We start from the raw sequence: 19,406 nt of genomic DNA, 5'->3' as shown, positions 1-19,406 counted from the left end.
TATATATTTATATATATATTTATATATATTTTTTTAATGTATAAATATACCTGTAAATTTTTCAAATAGACATTAACAGCCTTTCAGAAGTATTACAGTTTACCAGTTTAACTTAAGCATCTAGTAAAACTAATCTCTATGTGGAGCTTCTGTTACTCATTAGGCATATTACCACTCACAAACAAATTGAACTATAGTATATAATTACCCCATGGATCCTTTTCACTGAAAATGGCCTGTTGTGATGCTTAGATAGTGATTAACAGACTAAGAGTGTACTGAGTCGTCTTGATATCACTTCAGAAAAGTGATTTCCTCTCTAATAATTCCCAAGATACATAAATATTCAATTAGGGTCTTTGAAATCTAGTTTTAATTGGGCATTCATACTCTAACCAACTACAGACTTAGCCCAAGCTAAGAAAGGTATTTTATTAATTCATACCATAAAAAAAGTCCCAATAACTCTTCATGATTTTTAAAGTAGGAATATAAAATAAAGTCAAAATTATCTTTCATATAAAATTTTCAAATTTAAAGCATTTTAAGGCATGCTCTAAAGCAATGAGGTAAAACATAACTACATATATGAATCACAAGAGGAGTTGATTAGTGTTTCCTGGGGCCCTATTATTGTTATTATTAACTAGGAGATCTAGTTAATAATAACAATAATAATAATAATAATCAACAACAGCAGCAGCAGCAGGAAAGAGTTGCATACATATTATTGTGTGCCCATACCTGTTTTAAGTACTTTATATTTTCTCATTAAATCTTCACAACAATCTATGAATTAAGTACAACTGTTACACCCATTAAAACATATTAGGAAATTGAAGCATAGAGAAATCTGGTATCTTGTCCAAAGTCAAAAAATTTATCAAACCTAAGCAAACACGCCACAGAGTCCCTTCTCTTTGTCACCACACCATTCTCTCTCTCCAGATATCAGAATATCAAGACCTAGGGCCTAGATTTTAATTTTTCCCAGTAGCTCTTTTGCTACTGTCAGCAGATCAAGCTGGAGACCTTGTAGCTTTAAAGTTTCCATTTCACTAACTCTGAACCAAAAAAATTAAAAACAAGCTTTCCATTTTGGGAAAAAAATAAAGATAATGTCAAATAATAAATAAAAATTTCCATCATGCTCGTTTCTTGTTACTAAAGCTTGGACAATCCACTTGTTTTCTCAGTCTAGATGCCTCCCTGTATGGTCAGATGAGGTGACACTTGTGCATATAAGAAAGCAGATTTTAGAAAAATCAATTGTCAGGGACTGTGAGACTCTCTGGTCCCAGGACCCTTTTACATACTTAAAAACTGATGACCTAAAGCAACTCTGGGTTGTGTTGATATTTATTTATTAACAGTCAACAGTTAAACTGGGAAAAATTTTAAACAAGAATGCACGAGCATACTTGCCATATGTCATCAGAGCAATGATGTCATCACATATTATGCACTTGGTAATGTATGAGAGTGAAAGGCAAATAACATGTTAGCATTATTATAAAAATGTTTCCTCTTAACAGATCCTCTGAAAGGGTCTCAGAAACCCACAGGTTTCCCCAGAATACACTTTGAGAAGAAAGATCATCTGCTCTACAAAATAACTGACATAGAAGTTTTACCAGACAGAAATATTTAATTGGGTGACTTATTTTTCCATCCCAGAGATAATTTTCACACGCAAAAAGATTACCACCAACAATATTCTCAAATAATATGGACCAAATATGAACTTCTTCTAATGTAAGTACTCACTTTTATGAAGAAATTCATTCATGTTAAATTCTTGTTTTCAGTGTCAATGAGACATAAGCAATACATAAATTATTAAGATTTATAGAATCTGTTATGATCAAATATAGAAAGTACTCTCCCTTTTCACCCACTTCATAAAACAAATGGAAAAGTTCGATTGCTTCAGAGTAGTAATGCTAATTTTTTAAATATATTTTGTATTTGTGAATATATAAGCATGTCACAATTCTAAAAACAAAATTACACCTGGTTACTTATGCAGTAGTAGGATTAATTAATTGGACCACATAGACACTTAGAGCACTGTAATGACATTAAAATATTTGGGGAAAATACACATATCTTAGGACTCATAAATGCTATCAAGAGGCATACTTACTTTCTCAAAGTAGCCAATAAACAGCAATATCAAAATCTCAGTGAATGAAAATCTGGATTTTTCTCCCCACTGATAGATAACTCTAAATACACACACACACACACACACACACACACACACACACACACACACACACAGATAACAAAGAGAAAATGTCAGAAGGATCTTACTCATATTTGAATATTTTACATTTTATTATAAAATAGGATATTCCATAAAGAAACACATTTGCATAAAAGAAAAAGACATAAATGTAATAGTAATCTAAGCATAAATATGTCCTTGCAGGCAAACAAATGCTAAATTACAATACAGCTTTTGTCTTTAGGGTTCCTCCCCATGTGAGCAAATGCATATTTTGAATGTAATGCAAATCTAAGAAATCAAAGGGAAAATATCCATTTGTGAAATTTAAGGAAAGAGCATTTAACTCCAACTGCTCTAGCCATTCATATCATGCTAAATTAAGGCTAAATAGCATTTCTCAAAAACACTTTTTATTCTTAAACACAAAAATCAAAATCAGTTTTCCTTACTGAATTCCGGACGAAAAATAAAATGCCCCACTTCTAAATGCAACTGCCACTCATAAGTAGTAGCCCTTTTCAAAGAGAGTTTTAGCCAGTGGTTAAAGTGGTCCAAATAAAATTTTAAAAACAATTCAGTCTAGCATTGTGTATATTATTTGACTAACTTTTTAGGTTTTTGTGTGTGTATTTTTTTTTTCTTCTATTGAGGATTTCCTTGGCTATTGCTCACCAAACGTATATCAAGTTTATCAAAATTTTGCCTTTCCTAATTGGTAGAAACAATGCCAGGCACAATAGCTGGAACTAGTAATTCTCATACTATTATTCCTAGTGAAAGGAATAGTTAAATCTCCAAAATGTAAGAAGATCATTATGAAGAAAATCATTTCTAAAAGACTCTCCATTCATATTTTGAGAGCACTCTCAACTTGAAGGATAATCACACCAAGCAACTTAAAAGACATCAAAAGCAATTCTCCATCAGGCAAAACACATGTGGGCTTATCACTCCGGGCCAATGATGCCTGATGCAGCCTAACATGTCTTTCTAAAAAATGGAAATAGTTCACATAAACCTTTATACTAAACATTCCTTCTACCCCGAGTTCATAGAAATAGTCCAGTTAACCATATACATCAATGGAGCAGGTTATTGAATATTCAGTGATAAAGTGCTAATGAATGGCTTTCAAGCACTCTGACACATTCACCTTCAGCTAAAGACAGCACAATACACTGACAGACACAGTTCTAATGACATCAGGACCTGTGGAATGTATGACTGCTAGGAAACACATGCTGCTAGGAAACAAAGAACAGATCTGATCAAATCTTCTAATGTAAGAACTGGGAATCATGGTGATTAGATCTTCCAAAATGAGAGGACAAGTATGCTTTAATCTTCAGAAATATTTGCAAGTGTAGACTTTAATACATATCCTGTAGAAATGAAACAATTATATGAAGCTAGATTCTCATGAATTAAATCACAATTCTCTAAGTTTTCTCTTAAGATGACCACTACCAGCAGTATCACATAAAAAAAAAAATAACTTAAAATCAGATATCAATGAGTCTGTAATCCTTTTTTTTAACTTAAGCATTTTCAAGATATTAGAAAATCTAGAAATTATAGTACCAAAGTACCCTTTTACATTTACAGTGCTATACTTTTTAAAACAAAATAAAGCATAGCCATTGGCAACAAACACCAAAGCAGTCAGAGCTAACCTACAACTAAGGAATTTAATACCTTTTAATTATTGAAACTGAAAAGCAGTTTCAACTTTTAAAAATTGTTTATCTTTGTATAGTTTTAACCCTTGCTTTGGTTACAAAAAAAAAAAAGTGAAACAAAGCTGAGAGATACTTTAAAACAAGTGTCTTTTTAATTCCTATACAAATTATCTGAAAATCCCTTCCGTGATACTGTAAAAGAACTGATGATTCTATCTGTAATCCACAAACAAACTGGGCGCTAGAACTCCAGGTCATTTAGTATCATTTCATATTTAAAAATATACCAGGGAAATCTGGTGTACTCTGCTTAACCTAATAGGGAAATAAAAAAATATTCTCCTAATTAAAATTACTCAAGAAGTGTTTCTTTATAGACTCTAAAATGACATTTAACTAGTGTTGCTAACCCATATGACACTAAATTAGCAGACTGTCTATTTACTTCAGAGCAAAACACAAGGCAATTTTTCCTTCCTGCCAGAGTCTATGCTTCTCCTCATTTCCCCAGCAGCTGGCTGGAAGGATGTAACAGCAGAGGTGCAAGAAGGCTTATACTTCCTAATGAGTAATCCACCCAAGAAAGTAAACACAACAGGCACCACTAGGTTTGGTGGAAAGGAGACTCTGGCAGGACTGCTAACACCGTTGTTTACAACGTGCTCTAACTACCGCAGGCAGGAGCACACACAGGCACAAGGAGGAGACACCCAGAGGTGGCTTGCACGCCTCGAGTTAGCCCAATTGCTCTGATATCTCTGGCCATAAATAAAGCAGTACACGTTTCTACCGGGGCGAGTGAAGTGGCCAAAGAATTCCAGGCACAAGGGGTTATGCTGGCTTGACTCAATTGTTTCAGTAAACCTTAGAGATGATTACTCTATCCCTTGATCCTCCAATCTGGGGTGAGTCGGAGCGCTGCACCAGGGATTCTCACGCGCTGCACGCATCTAGCGGAGGTGCTCCTCTCTGGGGGAAAGGGGACAACTGTGGGGCTTCCCCGATACTCCTATGGGGTCCCCGTGGCCTCCTCAAACCAGATTTTCCAGTTTAGAGGATCCCAGGTGATTTCAATAAGCAAGCTCAGCTTAAGTAGCAACAGCTCTGCCATCCGCGCAAATATCGCCCGGCCATTCCCAGAGCGCACAAACGCGCACACACAGACACGCACAGCAGACAACTAACCCTGGTAGCGAAGGTCGCCCCCCGCCCTCTCCAGCTAACATACACACCCACCCACCTATACTGCCGTGGAGCCTGGCATGCTGAGCCCCTGAGCTCCAGCGGCGGGGGCGCGGTGGCACTGACGCTTGGAGACACCCGGAGCCTCTCCTCCTGTAAGGTCTGGGACGCCTGCCCTCCTACCTGTAACCCAGTCAACCGCGGCCACCAATGCTCTGCCCACCCCGCCCCGGCTGCCCGGATTCCTGCAATACCGCCCTCCGCCCTGTGTCCACTCCCAACACCGAGCCGCCCCGGGCCACCCACGAAAGTAGCAGCTTTCTCCAACCAAACCGCCTAACAAAGACCGGGCAAGCAGGTCTAAACCAAACTGCCGTGAAGGGGACACAACGGGCGGGGTGGGTGCGGGGAGGTAGTGCAGCTCTACCACTCAGGGACGCGACCTGGGCAAACGCATGCACCACAGATCCTCCAGTCAGGCGTCTCTGGAGGACTCATCACCCCGTAGTTCCCATCACCCCGAGCCCAGCTCCTCACCCGGTGTCTGTCGGTCCTCCAGCCTGCTCCCGCCTTCAGCGCTGGCTCCCAGGAGGCGTAGAGAAGGCGCCCCCTGGTCTGCCTTTCAGCCCCCTCCAGAGGATGACACTGGGGTGAGAGAGGAGGGAAAATTCCCGGGGTGGAAACCGTTCCCATTCCCCAGCGTGTTGGACTGCAAATGCGCGGGGTCCGCTCTCCCCTTATCCCGCTTGGCCGCAAAATCTCCCAACAGCTGGGAAAACCTCGAACCCGTGCCAAACCCCAGGGCTCACCAGGCAGGAGGCTCCCTTCACGCCCCGCATCACAATCAGATGAGTGTGTGTGTGGGCGAATGTGTGAGTGGGAGGTTGAATGTGCGTGAATTCTGCAACTCCCCGGTTGCCCGCCCGGCAGACGCCGGCCACCACTATTAGGAAGAGTGAGAAGAATTACCTTTCGTAACCGCCGGTCCCTGAGATTGTCCCATCAGTTGCTCAACAACCTGCAGCCGGGTGCAGTTTCCACAATCCAGCCATAGAGCCCGGGGCAAAATACCGACCGGCCCCAGTGAAGACACCCCCACCACACGCGGCAAAGGATGATAACCAAAGCTCAGAGAGGCAGCAGAAGGGTGGATACCCCAGCCAAGGAAACAACAAAAAGTCTCTCTTTCCTCCTTTTCTTCTGCTACACAGCCACGGAGAAAGGGGAAGGGAAAAAAAAAAGAAGAACCAAATGCTCGTCTTCCTTTACGTTTCCTATCTTCACACGCACTGAAGGGGTAAAAACGGAGCCAAGAGAGAGGAGGGTTCAAATGTCTCTCCCAGTCCACAGTTGCACAACTTCGGAGTCAGGCTCTGTCTCCAGCAGCAGCCGAGGGACCCGAGCGGCAGCTATTAACATGCGGCAGTCATAGCTGGGGCTGCTGCTGCTTCTGCTGCTGCTGCTTCTGCTGCTGCTGCTGCTGCTGTTGCTGCTGCTGCCGCCGCCGCCGCCGCTTAAGAAAAGACGCTGCTGAAGAGACCAAAAATCTTCCACCATCCCCCCAGCCGGTCTTTATATCCAGTTCTCCCACCCCACCCCCTTCTCTTTCTTTTTCTTCTTCTTCCTTTCCCTCTCCTTTCCGTCTGGAAGCGAGATCGATGGAATAGGTAGGGGCAGCCACGAGGGCCAGGGGTGGGTTCTTCTCCGCCAAACCCTCCTCTTTCTTCTTCTCCCGAGGTTCTCTCCCAGCTGAGAGTCTCCTCTGGTGTCCGCACCCTGTGCTGAGACCGGGAGCGAGGGCCACGCAAACTCCTTCCCCAGTGCACAGCTGGGGCGCGCAGGCGGAGCCGGCGCCTGGCCGCTGAGGGCTGCGTCCCGGGGGCCGCAGAGCCCCAAGCCCGGGGGTTGGCTGATTAGCTCGCCGGCCGGACCCGGCAGCTGCGGGCATGTGGGAGCTTCATTGCGCGGCCCCAGGCTCCGCGCCGCCGCCGCCGCCTCTTCGGTTCTTTCTCTTCTTCGACTCCCAAAGAGCGAGCAAGGCTCTGGCGCTCTCCAGACACGCACACTCACACGCGCACACACGAGAGAGCTCCTGCCAAAGCAAACCGTGCAACCCGCGCGCGCGCACAACCAGAGAAAGAGGACGGAGGCAAAAAGAGAAGAAAGAAAAGGGAGGGGGCGAGTCACAGGCAGCAGCAGCAGCTGCCGGAGCGGAGGCAACAAGCAGTCCCGGGAAAGCCAGCAGCGGCAGCAGCGGCGCCCACCCGGACCATTAGCAGCATCTGCATCCCCGCTCCTGGGAACTGGGGCAAGAGGTGCTGGGCAAGCAGGCGACTGCGCGACGCGCCGAGAGCCTGCCGGAGAGCGGGTACGCCGAGGCCGTGCAGCCTGCGCTCGGCGGACGTAGCGGGGGCCGAAGCCAAGGCCAGAATGAGCCGCGGGCAGGCGAGCTCCAAGAGCGACGAGAGCAGGGGAGGGGGCTCGCGCCGGGGGAAGGGGGTGGCAAGCAAAACCCGGATCTGGAGTTCGCTCGGGCTCCACCGCGCGGGCTCCACCTAGCAGCTCAGCAAACGCTTGGAGGTGGGAACGAAAGGGCTGCTACAAGAGGCTTCCCTTTCAGGGTTTGTCAAACAAAGGGTACCTCTCCTCGAGGCTTTGAGACACGCTCTGCGCGCTTCAGCGCTTCTCTCTCTCTCTCTCTCTCTCTCTCTCTCTCTCTCTCTCTCTCTCTCATCTCGTCCTCCACTCCACCCCAGGTGAGTAAAAGATTGAAAGTCCTGCTAGGTACAGATTATTTCATATTTTCATTGTGCAGGTATCGAGTCCAGCGTGTTTACTGCCTTTGGTTCATTTTCTGTTCTTCAAACTTACCTCAATGTACAAGTTCATTTCAGACTTTAAAGTATCCTTCTCTGAAAATCGGATGTGAGGATTCAATGATTTTATTTCATAACATCAATAAAAATTACCATAATGGATATAGGAAGGTGCCGATTCCAAAGTAATACCTTCTGATAGAGGAAATGTCTGCTCAAGTTAACTGAGTGACCTTGGTCAATTACTGACTCTTTGTGCCTTCTTCTTTAAATGAGAGGGTTAAGTAGGTAATTTCTAAGGTCTTTTCCTGCTCTAAAATTTCATGATTTCAAATGGATATGATGTTGTTTTCCCTATCAGTAAATTCGAGTTATGATTATGAGAGAAATTATATGCATCCAATAAGTACATTATACCCAAATTGTATTGGGATGTTTATATTCAGAATGATCTAATACCCTCCCAGAGCTCTTAAGGAGGTAACTTCAACCTCAGCATATCTGAAGAACCTAAAACCTCATTAGAATTAACAGACCATACCCAATACAAGAGACTATAAAAATCTCATTCATTCTTCAATCTCAATTCCAGTGCCAACTACTCCAAGAAGCCTTTTCTCAACAAATCCAATCAAAATCATCACCCCTTCCATTATATTCCCATAGCACTTTGGTGATATCTCTACAATAACACTTATTTCATTCTACTTTTTTTCATGTTTTTTTGAAAATAGTTGCTTGTCTGTATTCATCCTCAGTTTATAAGATCTTCCTTGAATGGAAATTCCAAATTGTAATCATCTGTGTAACATTATTTTACTCTGTATCTACAGTACTTTGCACATTGTAATTCCTTTAAAAAAAAATGGGAGGGGGTTGAATGATATTGCTGAGTTCTGACCAACTAGATTTTCACAGGCTCAAGTTAGGCTACTTGAATTTGTCTAATATGGAGCATCCAGAAACTCTCCTGACTACTTAACGAAAATATAAACTGACATCTGGAGTCACTTGTTACTTAAATAATTTTGGAAAGAGTAGACACTAGCCAATTGTGACAAGAGTCTCTTATTTGTAAAGTAGGCAAAATGGAAACTACTCAATTCATCTTCCAAATGAATGCAAAAAAATATTAAATAATGGAATGCACAATGAAAGGTGCTGTATAGATATTAATCGTTATTACTAGTAGCAGCAGAAATATAAACAGGAACTAGAGACCAGTTTTTTAGAATCAAATTTCTCACAACTTGACAAATGTGGAAGGATATGGAAAAGGGATGGAATTTCAAAATGGAATTAATATATTTATCAATATATGAAACATATTAACTGAAAACTAACCATATTAAGTTAAATAATTAAATATGAAACATTAGCTAAAAAGTAAACATTTAAGTTAAATGTGTGATTCTAAAGGAGTTAACCACAAATAAGATTAAAAAAAAAACAAAACAAAACAGAATAATGATGGGAAAAGAACCAAATAGGAAAAAAATAAAAGTGATTAAAAATAACTTATGGTTAAAGAAAAGCAGGAAAAGAGAATAAGTTAATTTTTTATATGATTTAACCAAATGTTAGGATAGCAATTTTTATAGCAGCTACCTATTTTTATACTCAAACTTCATACTTTAGTGTCATTTTTAATCTGATGAGCATAGTCTTTCATATTTGATTTAAGATATAATGTCCTACATTATTGCCAGGAAATTCCTCACTCTTGCCGATATTTTTCTAAGGTGAACCTTCCACAAAAATAAAACCAAGTAAATTATGTGCCCTGTTTTCAATACAAGTATATTTAACACCCTCTATTCAGAGACAAGATAGCATCACGGATATTTGAGAAAAGATGCTATTATACACAGTAACTCTGTGTGCTAGAGTAGTTTTTGAAAAAAGATGTCACTTTAACTCCATTAAAGTTAAATAAAAAATCAATATTTACCAAATTGAAAGGAACGTCCCAAAATTTTAAAAAATCTAAATATCCAATCAAATTGGATGACTAAAATTAAAATATTTTAATAACTACTAAATTTTCTGACCAAAAACTCTTTTCAAATTAATAAGAAATATAGTAAGATCTCCAATGACATGAAAGTTAGTAAAGAACATAGATAATCTGTTCACAGTAAATACAAATGGTCAATAAATATAAGGAAATATGTTCTACTTATACAAACCCAAATATATAAAAATATATACAGCCATCAGATTCTTCATGTTTCACCCATGAAACTAACTGAAAAGTAACAGTGCCCTACTACTGAATTCTAACAAAAGTATATTGAGACAGGCATGCTACTATGTACACTGACATAATTTTCTAGAAAGAACATTGACAGTATATATCAACTGCCTTATAGAATATATACATCATTAATTCAGTGTTTCTACTTTCAGATATCCCTTCTACAGAAAAAAAAAAAAAAACAGGTATGGATAAGGATTTTATACAATGATATACATCTCAGTCATAATTGTTATGTAAGGGGAGTAAGTATGTAAGGTATGTAGATATTCATAGCGATTTTGTTTTTTCATACTCAGTAAAAGCCTTTTATCTGATTGGAATTGGTAGTTAGTTAATGTGAAAAAAAGTTGGTTAAAGCAAAAAATTATTTTTAAAGATGATTCATACATTTTATATTAACAAGGATTCATTTTGTCTGTGAGCAACAGAAACACAAAATAACAGCAACCTAAACAAGATAGAAGTTTATTTTTCAAATGAAAGTCTGCAGTTGGTGATCCAAGGACTGCTCTGGCCTTCCAAAACATCAGGAAGTGAAACAGACACCTCTGTCTTCTTGCTCAGGCACCTGTGACCTTTAGTCCCAATTCCAGTTCTAGTAATCATGCCTACATTGCAAGAGCAAAGAAGCAAAGGAAGAAAAACAAAGGCTTACTCACACCAGAGAACATTTTTCTAAAGTTGCATATACCATTTTCCCTTTTATTCTATCCTCAGAAATGTGAGCTGGTAACACTTAGTTACAAGGTTAATGGGAAATGTTGACTATTCCAGGCAGTCATGTGTCCAAAGGGTAATCAGGACTTTTTTTCATGATTTAGCTCTTCCTCATCCTATGGCTTAACACTATGTACCATCATGGGCTGAACTTTGCATATGTTAAGTTTTCAGTAACAAAACGAATGGCTAATGCAGACACTAAACGATGCCATCTTCTCATGAAATGACCTTCTCCTTCAACCATATATAAATGTTCACAAGATTTCTAATTACTGAGCTTTTGCTTTGAAAAATACTCTCTACTACCCAATCAAGCATCAACAGACAATATTATCTTAAATGTTACTGGGCCTAGATACACTGACAAATCAAGGTAATGGGGGTTAAATCACGTTTGCAAAGCAGGCCACAAACCATAGTATTCCGAAGTATGCCATGGCATAATTAGAACTCTAAAAAGTCTTAGGTTCACTAGAATAATGACTTAAATATAGATTATATATACTATCAGAACATATTTGACTGCCCTGTGGGATAGTTTAATACCCAGGGATGCTCTCTGTTCCCTGGAATATATATCAAAGGACCATTTATAAGATTGTAAAATCTTACCCAGGTTATTTTACCCTTGCTAATTTAGTATCGCCTATTATCTCTTTGCTTCAAGCAATTTACCCTTATTCTTTTTCATTCTAAAACAGATCTTTGTATTCTATATTTTTAATGACCTGGAAGCTTATCTATAGACATAGACAGGGGGAATCTGATTCTGGATATATTTTTTAAAACAGTTTCTCCTAATTAAGTGGTTAACTTTTTCCATACCCTGACATTTTTCTTCCCAATGAGTGAGTCTCCAGTAAACTCTTTATCACGTCTCTAATGTTTACACACATGCATGCAGTTCTGGACAACTATGAAAGAAACTACAAGCTGCTGCTGCTGCTTCTGCTACTGCTGCTACTTCTGCTGCTGCTTCCTCTTCCTCTTCCTCTTCTTCTATTCTGCAAATTTCCAGCTACTTTGTCTTAGATCCCACAATTAAATTACCTTTTATAATTTCAAATTAGGTTTTACGCCAAATGCTTTCAGCTACTTACTATAAATGTTAGTGATAGAACACTAGCTTTTGCAGAAGTACTCAACATTCATATAAACATACTGGGTTTAAAAGCATCACATCATAGTGTCAAAATTCTAGTCTCTAGAAATATGAAAATATTAAAAAACCCAACATATAAATCTCTCTCTTATAAAGGCAAATATTTTATAAATGGAAAGATCATGGTCAGTCAGAGATAGTTAATAATGACTGTCCTGGCTTAGAAAGTAAGGAAATAGATTATTTATTCCTCTATAAAACATTGCCACTCCACTGGGCTCTGTTCCTCAACCCAGCTCTTTTAAGACTATACCAGACACCAATAGTAGATATCTGACTCATAATAACATCTTCTTTTCTAAGAATGGTTCCTACAAATGCATATATGAAGTGGCTTTGTCCATACTATTTGGCCTTGTATCTTGGTCATGGTGGATTGATCCAGGACTGCTGACCCAAGCTTGGATAATCAGAATACTTCCCCATGATTTTTCAGACTATACTATGCAAAGGGTCTCCATACATTCCTAATGGTGCAAAAGACTCAGTGGCTATTTGTGGCCACATTTTCTTCTATATGGGGCTATATAGTGCAATATTTTCCTGAAAAATGCAATCAGGTTTTAAAAATACTGCTAGCCTTAAACAAATTTCTTTTTGTTTTGTATCTATAGCTAAACTCTCAAATTAGATGTATACAAGGGTAAACTTCTATATGGACATGTTGTTATAGTGCTAACATGCAATCTTTGTTATGGTGATATCTAGGAAATGAGGTTCCCCTTAAGATTGCCTACTAGATTTTCCTGAAAGCTGAGCTCACAGAAGGCATATTACATTATTTTTCTGGGAATGTTGGTCACATTATTAGAAAAGCAAAATGAAGAGTAGTAGGAAAAACAACGATTATTGCCTACTTGGAAATATAGTGCTCAAGCCCATTGTAGATATTCAATAAATATTTGGTGAATGAAATAATTCAAGACAAGTGTTATATAACATATATTATGAAATACATAAGATATATCTATTAAATTATGTCTGATTAATACGAACATATCTATCATTCTATTAAGATTATATCAGAGAAGTTATACATCTAAATGAGAGCAATTAAATTTAAATTAGTCACACTGACTAGGGGAGGCTGCTGTTGCTCAAAACAAATTGAACCCTTATGAAATTGTATTATACTATGCCATGCTTTGGAAAAACCTTAAGATATTAGCAAATCTCTTTACTTTTAAAATACAATTAACTTTTTGATTTTTTTTGTTTTGTTTTTTGGCTAATGATTTAGAACCAAGTGGAAAAAAAAAATCACTGGCATTAAAGAACTGGAATAGAGCTAGAAGTCACCTAATTAGTTATCGAGACAGAAGACAATATTTTTTTGTTCAAAATAATAATAGTAAAAAAGAATGACTTTTTCTCTGTGGTTTAATTTTAGACTGCAACTCCTTTAAAGTAATAAACATTACCTTCTATGGGCTAGGCCTAATTCTTCCAAGAAACCAGCAATGTAGGTATTATTCCTACTTTATTAATAATGACACTGAGATTCAGAAGACATAATAACTTTTCCAAGACTAAACATTCAGTAGAGTACACCATTTAGAAAGTTTATCTTGCTAACCCTCTGCCTACATTGGTGGAGATCCTAAAAGCAAGTTTTTACAATGAAAAGCTTCCTTGTTGGCTACAGTTTATTGGATCAGGCACGGGAGGAGGTAAGTTGGTTGAATATCAGTCTTCTTCCCAGGGAAATTGGAATAGAGATTGATAGAGTCATATTTTTTTCTTTCTCTGAATAAGCCATGTAAGCTACCAAGCTGTGATGTGGCCCTCTTTTCCCTGCCATATTAATCCAGGGATCAGAGTTAGTTTGGTCTTGATGGGAGACATAGACTATTCCATCATTAGTAGAACTTGCTTTTAGCTACCCAGCAGAACTGAACAGAATGCTAATCTGAAGAAAGAAGCATAAAACACATGCACAGAGAAGAGCCTAGATGAAATGCAGAGAGATTTTGTATGGTTTTCTAGACCCTGATTCTATTTCCTCCTGAGATCCAGCTACATTTCTGTACTTCATTTCTGTAGAACAGCCCCTGTGGTGTTAAAGTACATTCTCTTTTTTGATAAAGCCAGCACAACTTTGTAGTAGTTATCAGTGGATTTTGTCAGTCACTTCTGTTTTCTTACTTCTAGAAATAGCATGCTTCTTCACTGGGTGTCCTTTTCCTTTTTACTTTATATATTGGTAATTATCCACTGTGGTACCCAGCCCGCATAGGGAAGGCAAATGATCTAGGCCAAATCAAATATTGTAAACAACTCAACCCCAGTGATTTGTTATAGATGGCCACTTGACTTAAGCCAGGATATTCAGAGTCCTTCCTTGCAATTTTTTTTTTTTTTTAATATAAACACTGGAGCAGAGGAGATATTATCCCTCCTTCTCTAGTGCATTTTCAAGTGAGAATGTTGTAAATCTCAAGTAGTTATTTACCTATTTACTTATTTCCAAACTGTCTCTCAGGGATTTAGCAAGTAGAAAAAAAAATAATAATTGTCTCCCAATTTGTATCACAAAATGGCAAAAAAAAATTAAACATATACATGTCAACAGCTTGATATAGTCTTACCTTAAGTCATTCAATTTTAGGTTTAAAAATTAAATTTCAATAATTTTTTTTTTTTAATTTCAAGTAAAAAATAAAAAATCTGATTTCTGGATCAGGACTCTAAACTGGGGGACAGAGGGCTGACAGATGGGCATCTTTATTCCTTTCGTGCTAATGAAGTATGAAGTTTCTCTCATCTTTAACACACGGCTTTTGAGGTTGCACTGGGTAGACCATGGAGAACGGAGAAAACGGATGATTTTTTAGCATTTTATTTATAGACCTGCATGATTCTTATCACTTCCACTCATATCCTATACATAAGAATTCATTCATATAGCTACACCTAACTGTAAAGGAGACTGGCAAATGTAGTCTAGTTTTGGGTCCAAGAAGAAATTAACATGAGTTTGATAAACAAGTATGCAGTTCTTGCCAGTCACTCTCTTGTTGGTTGTGAAATAACGAAATGTAAAAGAATATGCAGAATTGTGTAGCCCAATCATTGCCACGTAATTGAAGTAATATTTAAGTCCCATGACATAGTACGAAGAGCTCAAGACATGGATTCAGAAGACCATATTTAAAGTTGTGTCCTTATCACTAAATCACTGTCTTTTGAGCAAGTCACTTGATATTTCTAGGCTTTATTTCCCCTATCAGTAAAATTGCCATATTAAAATATCTGTCCTACCTACATGACAAATTTATTGTGGCCAACAAATTAAGTATATTGTAAATTTTGAGTGTTATTCAAATGAAAGATCCTTGTTAGGACACACATATGCACACACACATACACAGGCACATGATCATACCATTTTCACACACAGTATTCCATGGGCTATTCTCTAATTCCTATATTTTCCCATTCTGTTGGAATCTCTCTATAAATGCAGTATCTTCTTTCAGGGATGCTGTGAAGCACCTTCCATATTCCTTCTTCCTTAGACCAAAATATTCATTTCCACAGCTTGAGGAATGTAGGCTGTTGACAGATGCGTTCCTCAAATATTTCCCTCCCTCTGCTGAGAGGAGACATCTTAATCAAGATTATGTGCCCTCCCCAGGAGTCAGCCCACATTTGATACCTGTCTTTTACAGGGTACTTGCAATAGGTCCACTTCCTACTTCTAGATGACTCTAAAGAAACTCCCAGGCTCAGTGAGCTCCCTCTGGATTGTCCAAGGGTTCTATCGCAGTTTCACTTTTCCCTCTGCCCAATTCTGAGTCCCTCATTCCCCCAATTCCCATGCCTACCCTGTATTGAGAGCATTCTGGCATAAACCTCCTATTTGCAATTCTCTTTCTTAGAATCTGCTATCCAGAATACTTGACCTAAGAGCCTCCAATTCCTACCCTTGCCCTTACTAAAAGTTATTTTCAACACTCAGCCAGAAAAATACTGTTAGAACTCAGTGACTATATTAGGTTCCTAGAGCTCCTGTAAAAAATTACCACAAATTGGGTTGCTTAAACAACAGAAATCTATTTTCTCACAGTTATGCTAAAAGTTGGAAATCAAGATATAGGCAGAATTATGCTCCCTCTGAGACTCTGGATAGAATCCTTCCTTGCCTCTTCCTAGCTTCTGACAGTGGCCGTTAATCCTTGGAAGTCCTCAGTTTGCAACTATATCACTCCAAATTCAGCCTCATCATATGGCCTTCTCCCTGTGTGTCTCTGTCTTCATGTGGCATTTGCCTCTTATAAGTACACTGGTCATATTTGATTAGGACCAACCCTGAAGACCTCATCTTAACTTGATTATATTTACAAAGATCATATTTCCAAATAAGGTCATATTTATAGATCTCTATATTTACATATGTACATATTATCATATTTATAGGTTAGGACAGCAACATAACTTTTGGGGTACACAATTCAACTCATAACAGTGACCCTGCCCCAGATCCTCCAGTTGCTCCTTAAAGCACTCAGAGGAAACCAGAAGTGACCTGCAGAGCACTATACAGTCTGACCCCCGACACCTCCATGGCCTGATTTCAGCTCCTCTCCCCAGGGATCATATTGCTACAGCTGTAATAGCCTCCTTGTGGCTCCCTCCATACGCCAGTTATACCCTTATCACAAGGTTTTATATCTGTTTATCTTTTTTTGCACCTAGAATTCTCTTTGCTTAGGGACTACATGTCTCTTTGTCTCTTTACCTAATCTCCTTCCAATGTGGGCACAAATTTTGCTTCTCATTGATGCTCTCTCTAACACTGTTTAAAATTACAAACGACCTTATTCCACACTCTATAATACTTCCTTTTTATCCCTCCACAGAACTTCTCGCCTTCTAATATACCAAATAATTTATTCAAAGTGTTTATTATAGATCTGCAACATGACTTCTGTGATCTTAAGGCTCTTTTCTCTTAATGGGCCTCTCTCTCCATTAAAAAAAAAAAGAATATTTAAAATGCTATTTTATGGCTTCATTGGCATAAAGAAAAATATAATCCAAGATGAATTCATTATTATCATTCCTTTTTTTTTTCTTCTGGTTTTAAAAGAATTTAAAACATTTTTGTAATTCCCTAGAAGTATTGTGAGCCATAGGCCCTGTGCATAATGGATAAATTGGCCCTTGTTCATAACTATCTCTTCGTCAGAATGTAGGCTCTTGGAAGAGAGGACTTTTGTCTTTTTCTTGCTCATTGATATTTCTCTAATAAGTAAAACAGGACCTGGCATATAGTAATGTCAATAAATATTTACTGAACATATGAATGGCTAAAAATATCATTTTGACATGCCATTAGAATTCATTTTCCATTCCTTTTGTGAAATAGGTTTGTATGGCCTAACCTAGAATGTGCTGTTATTTCCACTTCAACACTTAAAGCTTCGGGAATAATTCTGTAATAGGCCAAGAAACCTTTGAATTAACCACAGGACTCCAGGCCTAAACAGCTCTCAGGAACTGTGATTCCCAAGCTTATCATAAGTTTAAGGTAAGTGAGCTGGAATAATTATGTTTTTGTAGCCCACCTTAGGACACTGGAGAGTTCTATGCACTGTCAGGAAGTTATTACAAACTTTATGAGACACATTATTTTTTTAATTAAAAAAAATCTTCCTTGAACAATTATAAGAAAACATTTTGCTGGTTCTTTGAGATAAACCATAATATTGAAATATCTTCTAAGTAACAAAATAAATCAGGAAAAATCCTTAAAATAATTTTATAGAAATAAACTAGTGTGGTTGCCATATTTCAGAGATTTGTTTTAATGAAAAAAAATTTAAAAACTCTATGAAAACTGATGGGTCTCAGGTGGTAGAGCAAGGATAAGAGAATGACTAAATTTGATTTGTATTTATTAGAAAAGGAGAGATCAGACCTTCAATTTCGTTTGGGAAAAACTGAAGTGAAACTTGCAGGGGTATAAATATTGCTTATTTTGTACTGAAAAATCATGGTACTTGTGAATTTTTGAGGATAAAATGTGACCACCGAAACCCATTTGAGAGGAAATGTTAGTTCATGGGAAGCAACATCATTATAATGCTGCATACATTTAATAATATGCAGAATATTTAAATGTACAACTGATCAGGAACCTTCATAGTTATTTTTTTTTTGTCCTTTCTGGAACTACCATGAAATTTGCCATTTGTTCTACCTACAATAGTCTTATGGGTTTTCCTCAGAACTTGACTAACACTCGATATTTAGTTACATATGTCTGTCCTTCATTAGACTGTTGGGGAAGAATGCATAATTTAATTTAGTATATGTATTACCCAGCAGGAAGTTTATTGAATCAAATAGATAGTCAATGAGTAAACTGTTGAATGTGAAACAATTTAAAAACTGTAGACATAGGGCTATTTTCTTAAGGTTGTTTTCATTGTATAAATATTTAGGAAATTCTTTCCTTTGAAGGTTTCTTTTTTACTACTGATAGTATATATTTCATTTACCAATTTAAGATATGGAGTTCTAACCCAATCAGAGCAGAGCAAGGGACAGATCCACTATTTATCTAAGACTTGCTTAAAAATTTGCTGGGAGAATTATATATATGATTTCATTTAATAATAACAACTCAGAGATATAAGAATTATTTATTCCACATTATAAGTACAAAAGCCGAGGGCTAACTAACTCAAATAACCAATAAGCTGAAGAGCTAAATTCAAACCTAAATCTATCTAATTTCAAAACTTACCTTCTTTCTCCTACATCTTCACATGAGCAAAAAATCAACTCTACAAAGTAATATGACGTTTAAGAATGGAGCAAGATATTGAAAGATAACATAATAAATTTTTATATAATAGCTTAAATTTTTAATTCAATAACCACTGCATTAAAAGGAGAATTCTGAACTATAATGATTTCTGCCAGAGAGACCTATATGACAATGATGAATACCTTTTGGGGGGAGGAAATGTAGACATTTACAGTGACAGATATTGGTCCATGGTGTTTTACATCATTTTTACGTCTCTATTTTGTCATGTCCAGGTGGATTGTGAAAATGATTCTACCACTTTTATCTTTGTGCTTCTTTATTTTTTGTGATTAGTTATTTCTGCCTGTCTCCTTTCGTTTTATAAATCTCAACTTCACTTGCATTGCTGATTTTGTTCTGTCTTATTTCTATGACTTCATTACTTCTCCAAAGTTTCTCTCTCTCTCTCTCTCTCTCTTTCTCTCTCTCTCTCTCTCTCTCTTTCTCTCTCTCTTCTCCTGAAAGATCTTATTACAATACTATCTTGATTCAAAAAAAAAAAAAAGTCCCAATATAGACCCATGCAATGTTTCT

General features: G+C 37.9%; 2 protein-coding genes and 1 long non-coding RNA gene across 12 annotated transcripts in view; 1 reads left to right on the top strand and 2 right to left on the bottom strand.

The window, feature by feature from the left end:
- ADGRL3 (adhesion G protein-coupled receptor L3) overlaps positions 1–6,647 on the bottom strand; it is a 726,915-nt gene extending 720,268 nt beyond the window's left edge. For all 10 annotated transcript variants that reach the window (XM_039845304.1, XM_039845303.1, XM_039845307.1 and 7 more), the window contains exon 1: positions 6,064–6,647. The gene's annotated coding sequence lies outside the window, so the exon portion shown is untranslated. The remainder of the gene's footprint in view (positions 1–6,063) is intronic.
- LOC120588132 (uncharacterized) lies at positions 2,872–7,042 on the bottom strand. Its single transcript, XM_039845320.1, has 3 exons — positions 6,870–7,042; positions 5,632–6,082; positions 2,872–3,615 (listed from the first exon to the last, which is right to left on the bottom strand). Exons 1-3 carry the CDS (start codon positions 7,040–7,042, stop codon positions 3,604–3,606), a joined length of 636 nt encoding a protein of 211 aa, XP_039701254.1. The 3' UTR covers positions 2,872–3,603.
- Positions 7,043–7,809: 767 nt separating this feature from the next.
- The window catches only part of LOC120588124 (uncharacterized), a 124,316-nt gene continuing 112,719 nt past the window's right edge, over positions 7,810–19,406 (top strand). Inside the window, exons 1-2 of the long non-coding RNA XR_005649145.1 lie at positions 7,810–7,850; positions 17,424–17,585. This is a non-coding gene — a long non-coding RNA (uncharacterized LOC120588124). The remainder of the gene's footprint in view (positions 7,851–17,423; positions 17,586–19,406) is intronic.

This window comes from Pteropus medius, unplaced genomic scaffold (genome assembly GCF_902729225.1).
Source record: "Pteropus medius unplaced genomic scaffold, Ma_sr-lr_union100, whole genome shotgun sequence".
NCBI lineage: Eukaryota > Metazoa > Chordata > Mammalia > Chiroptera > Pteropodidae > Pteropus > Pteropus medius.
Note: the sequence above shows the minus strand (reverse complement) of the source record. Positions and strands in the feature narration are given on the sequence as shown.

Bases quoted from the DNA above. Each gene is read 5' to 3' on its own strand.
- LOC120588132 (XM_039845320.1), bottom strand. From the start codon at position 7,042: ATGCCCGCAGCTGCCGGGTCCGGCCGGCGAGCTAATCAGCCAACCCCC. The intron at 6,083-6,869 runs GTGCGGACACCA...GGACAATCTCAG, and splicing joins GCTCCCGGTCTCAGCACAGG to GGACCGGCGGTTACGAAAGG.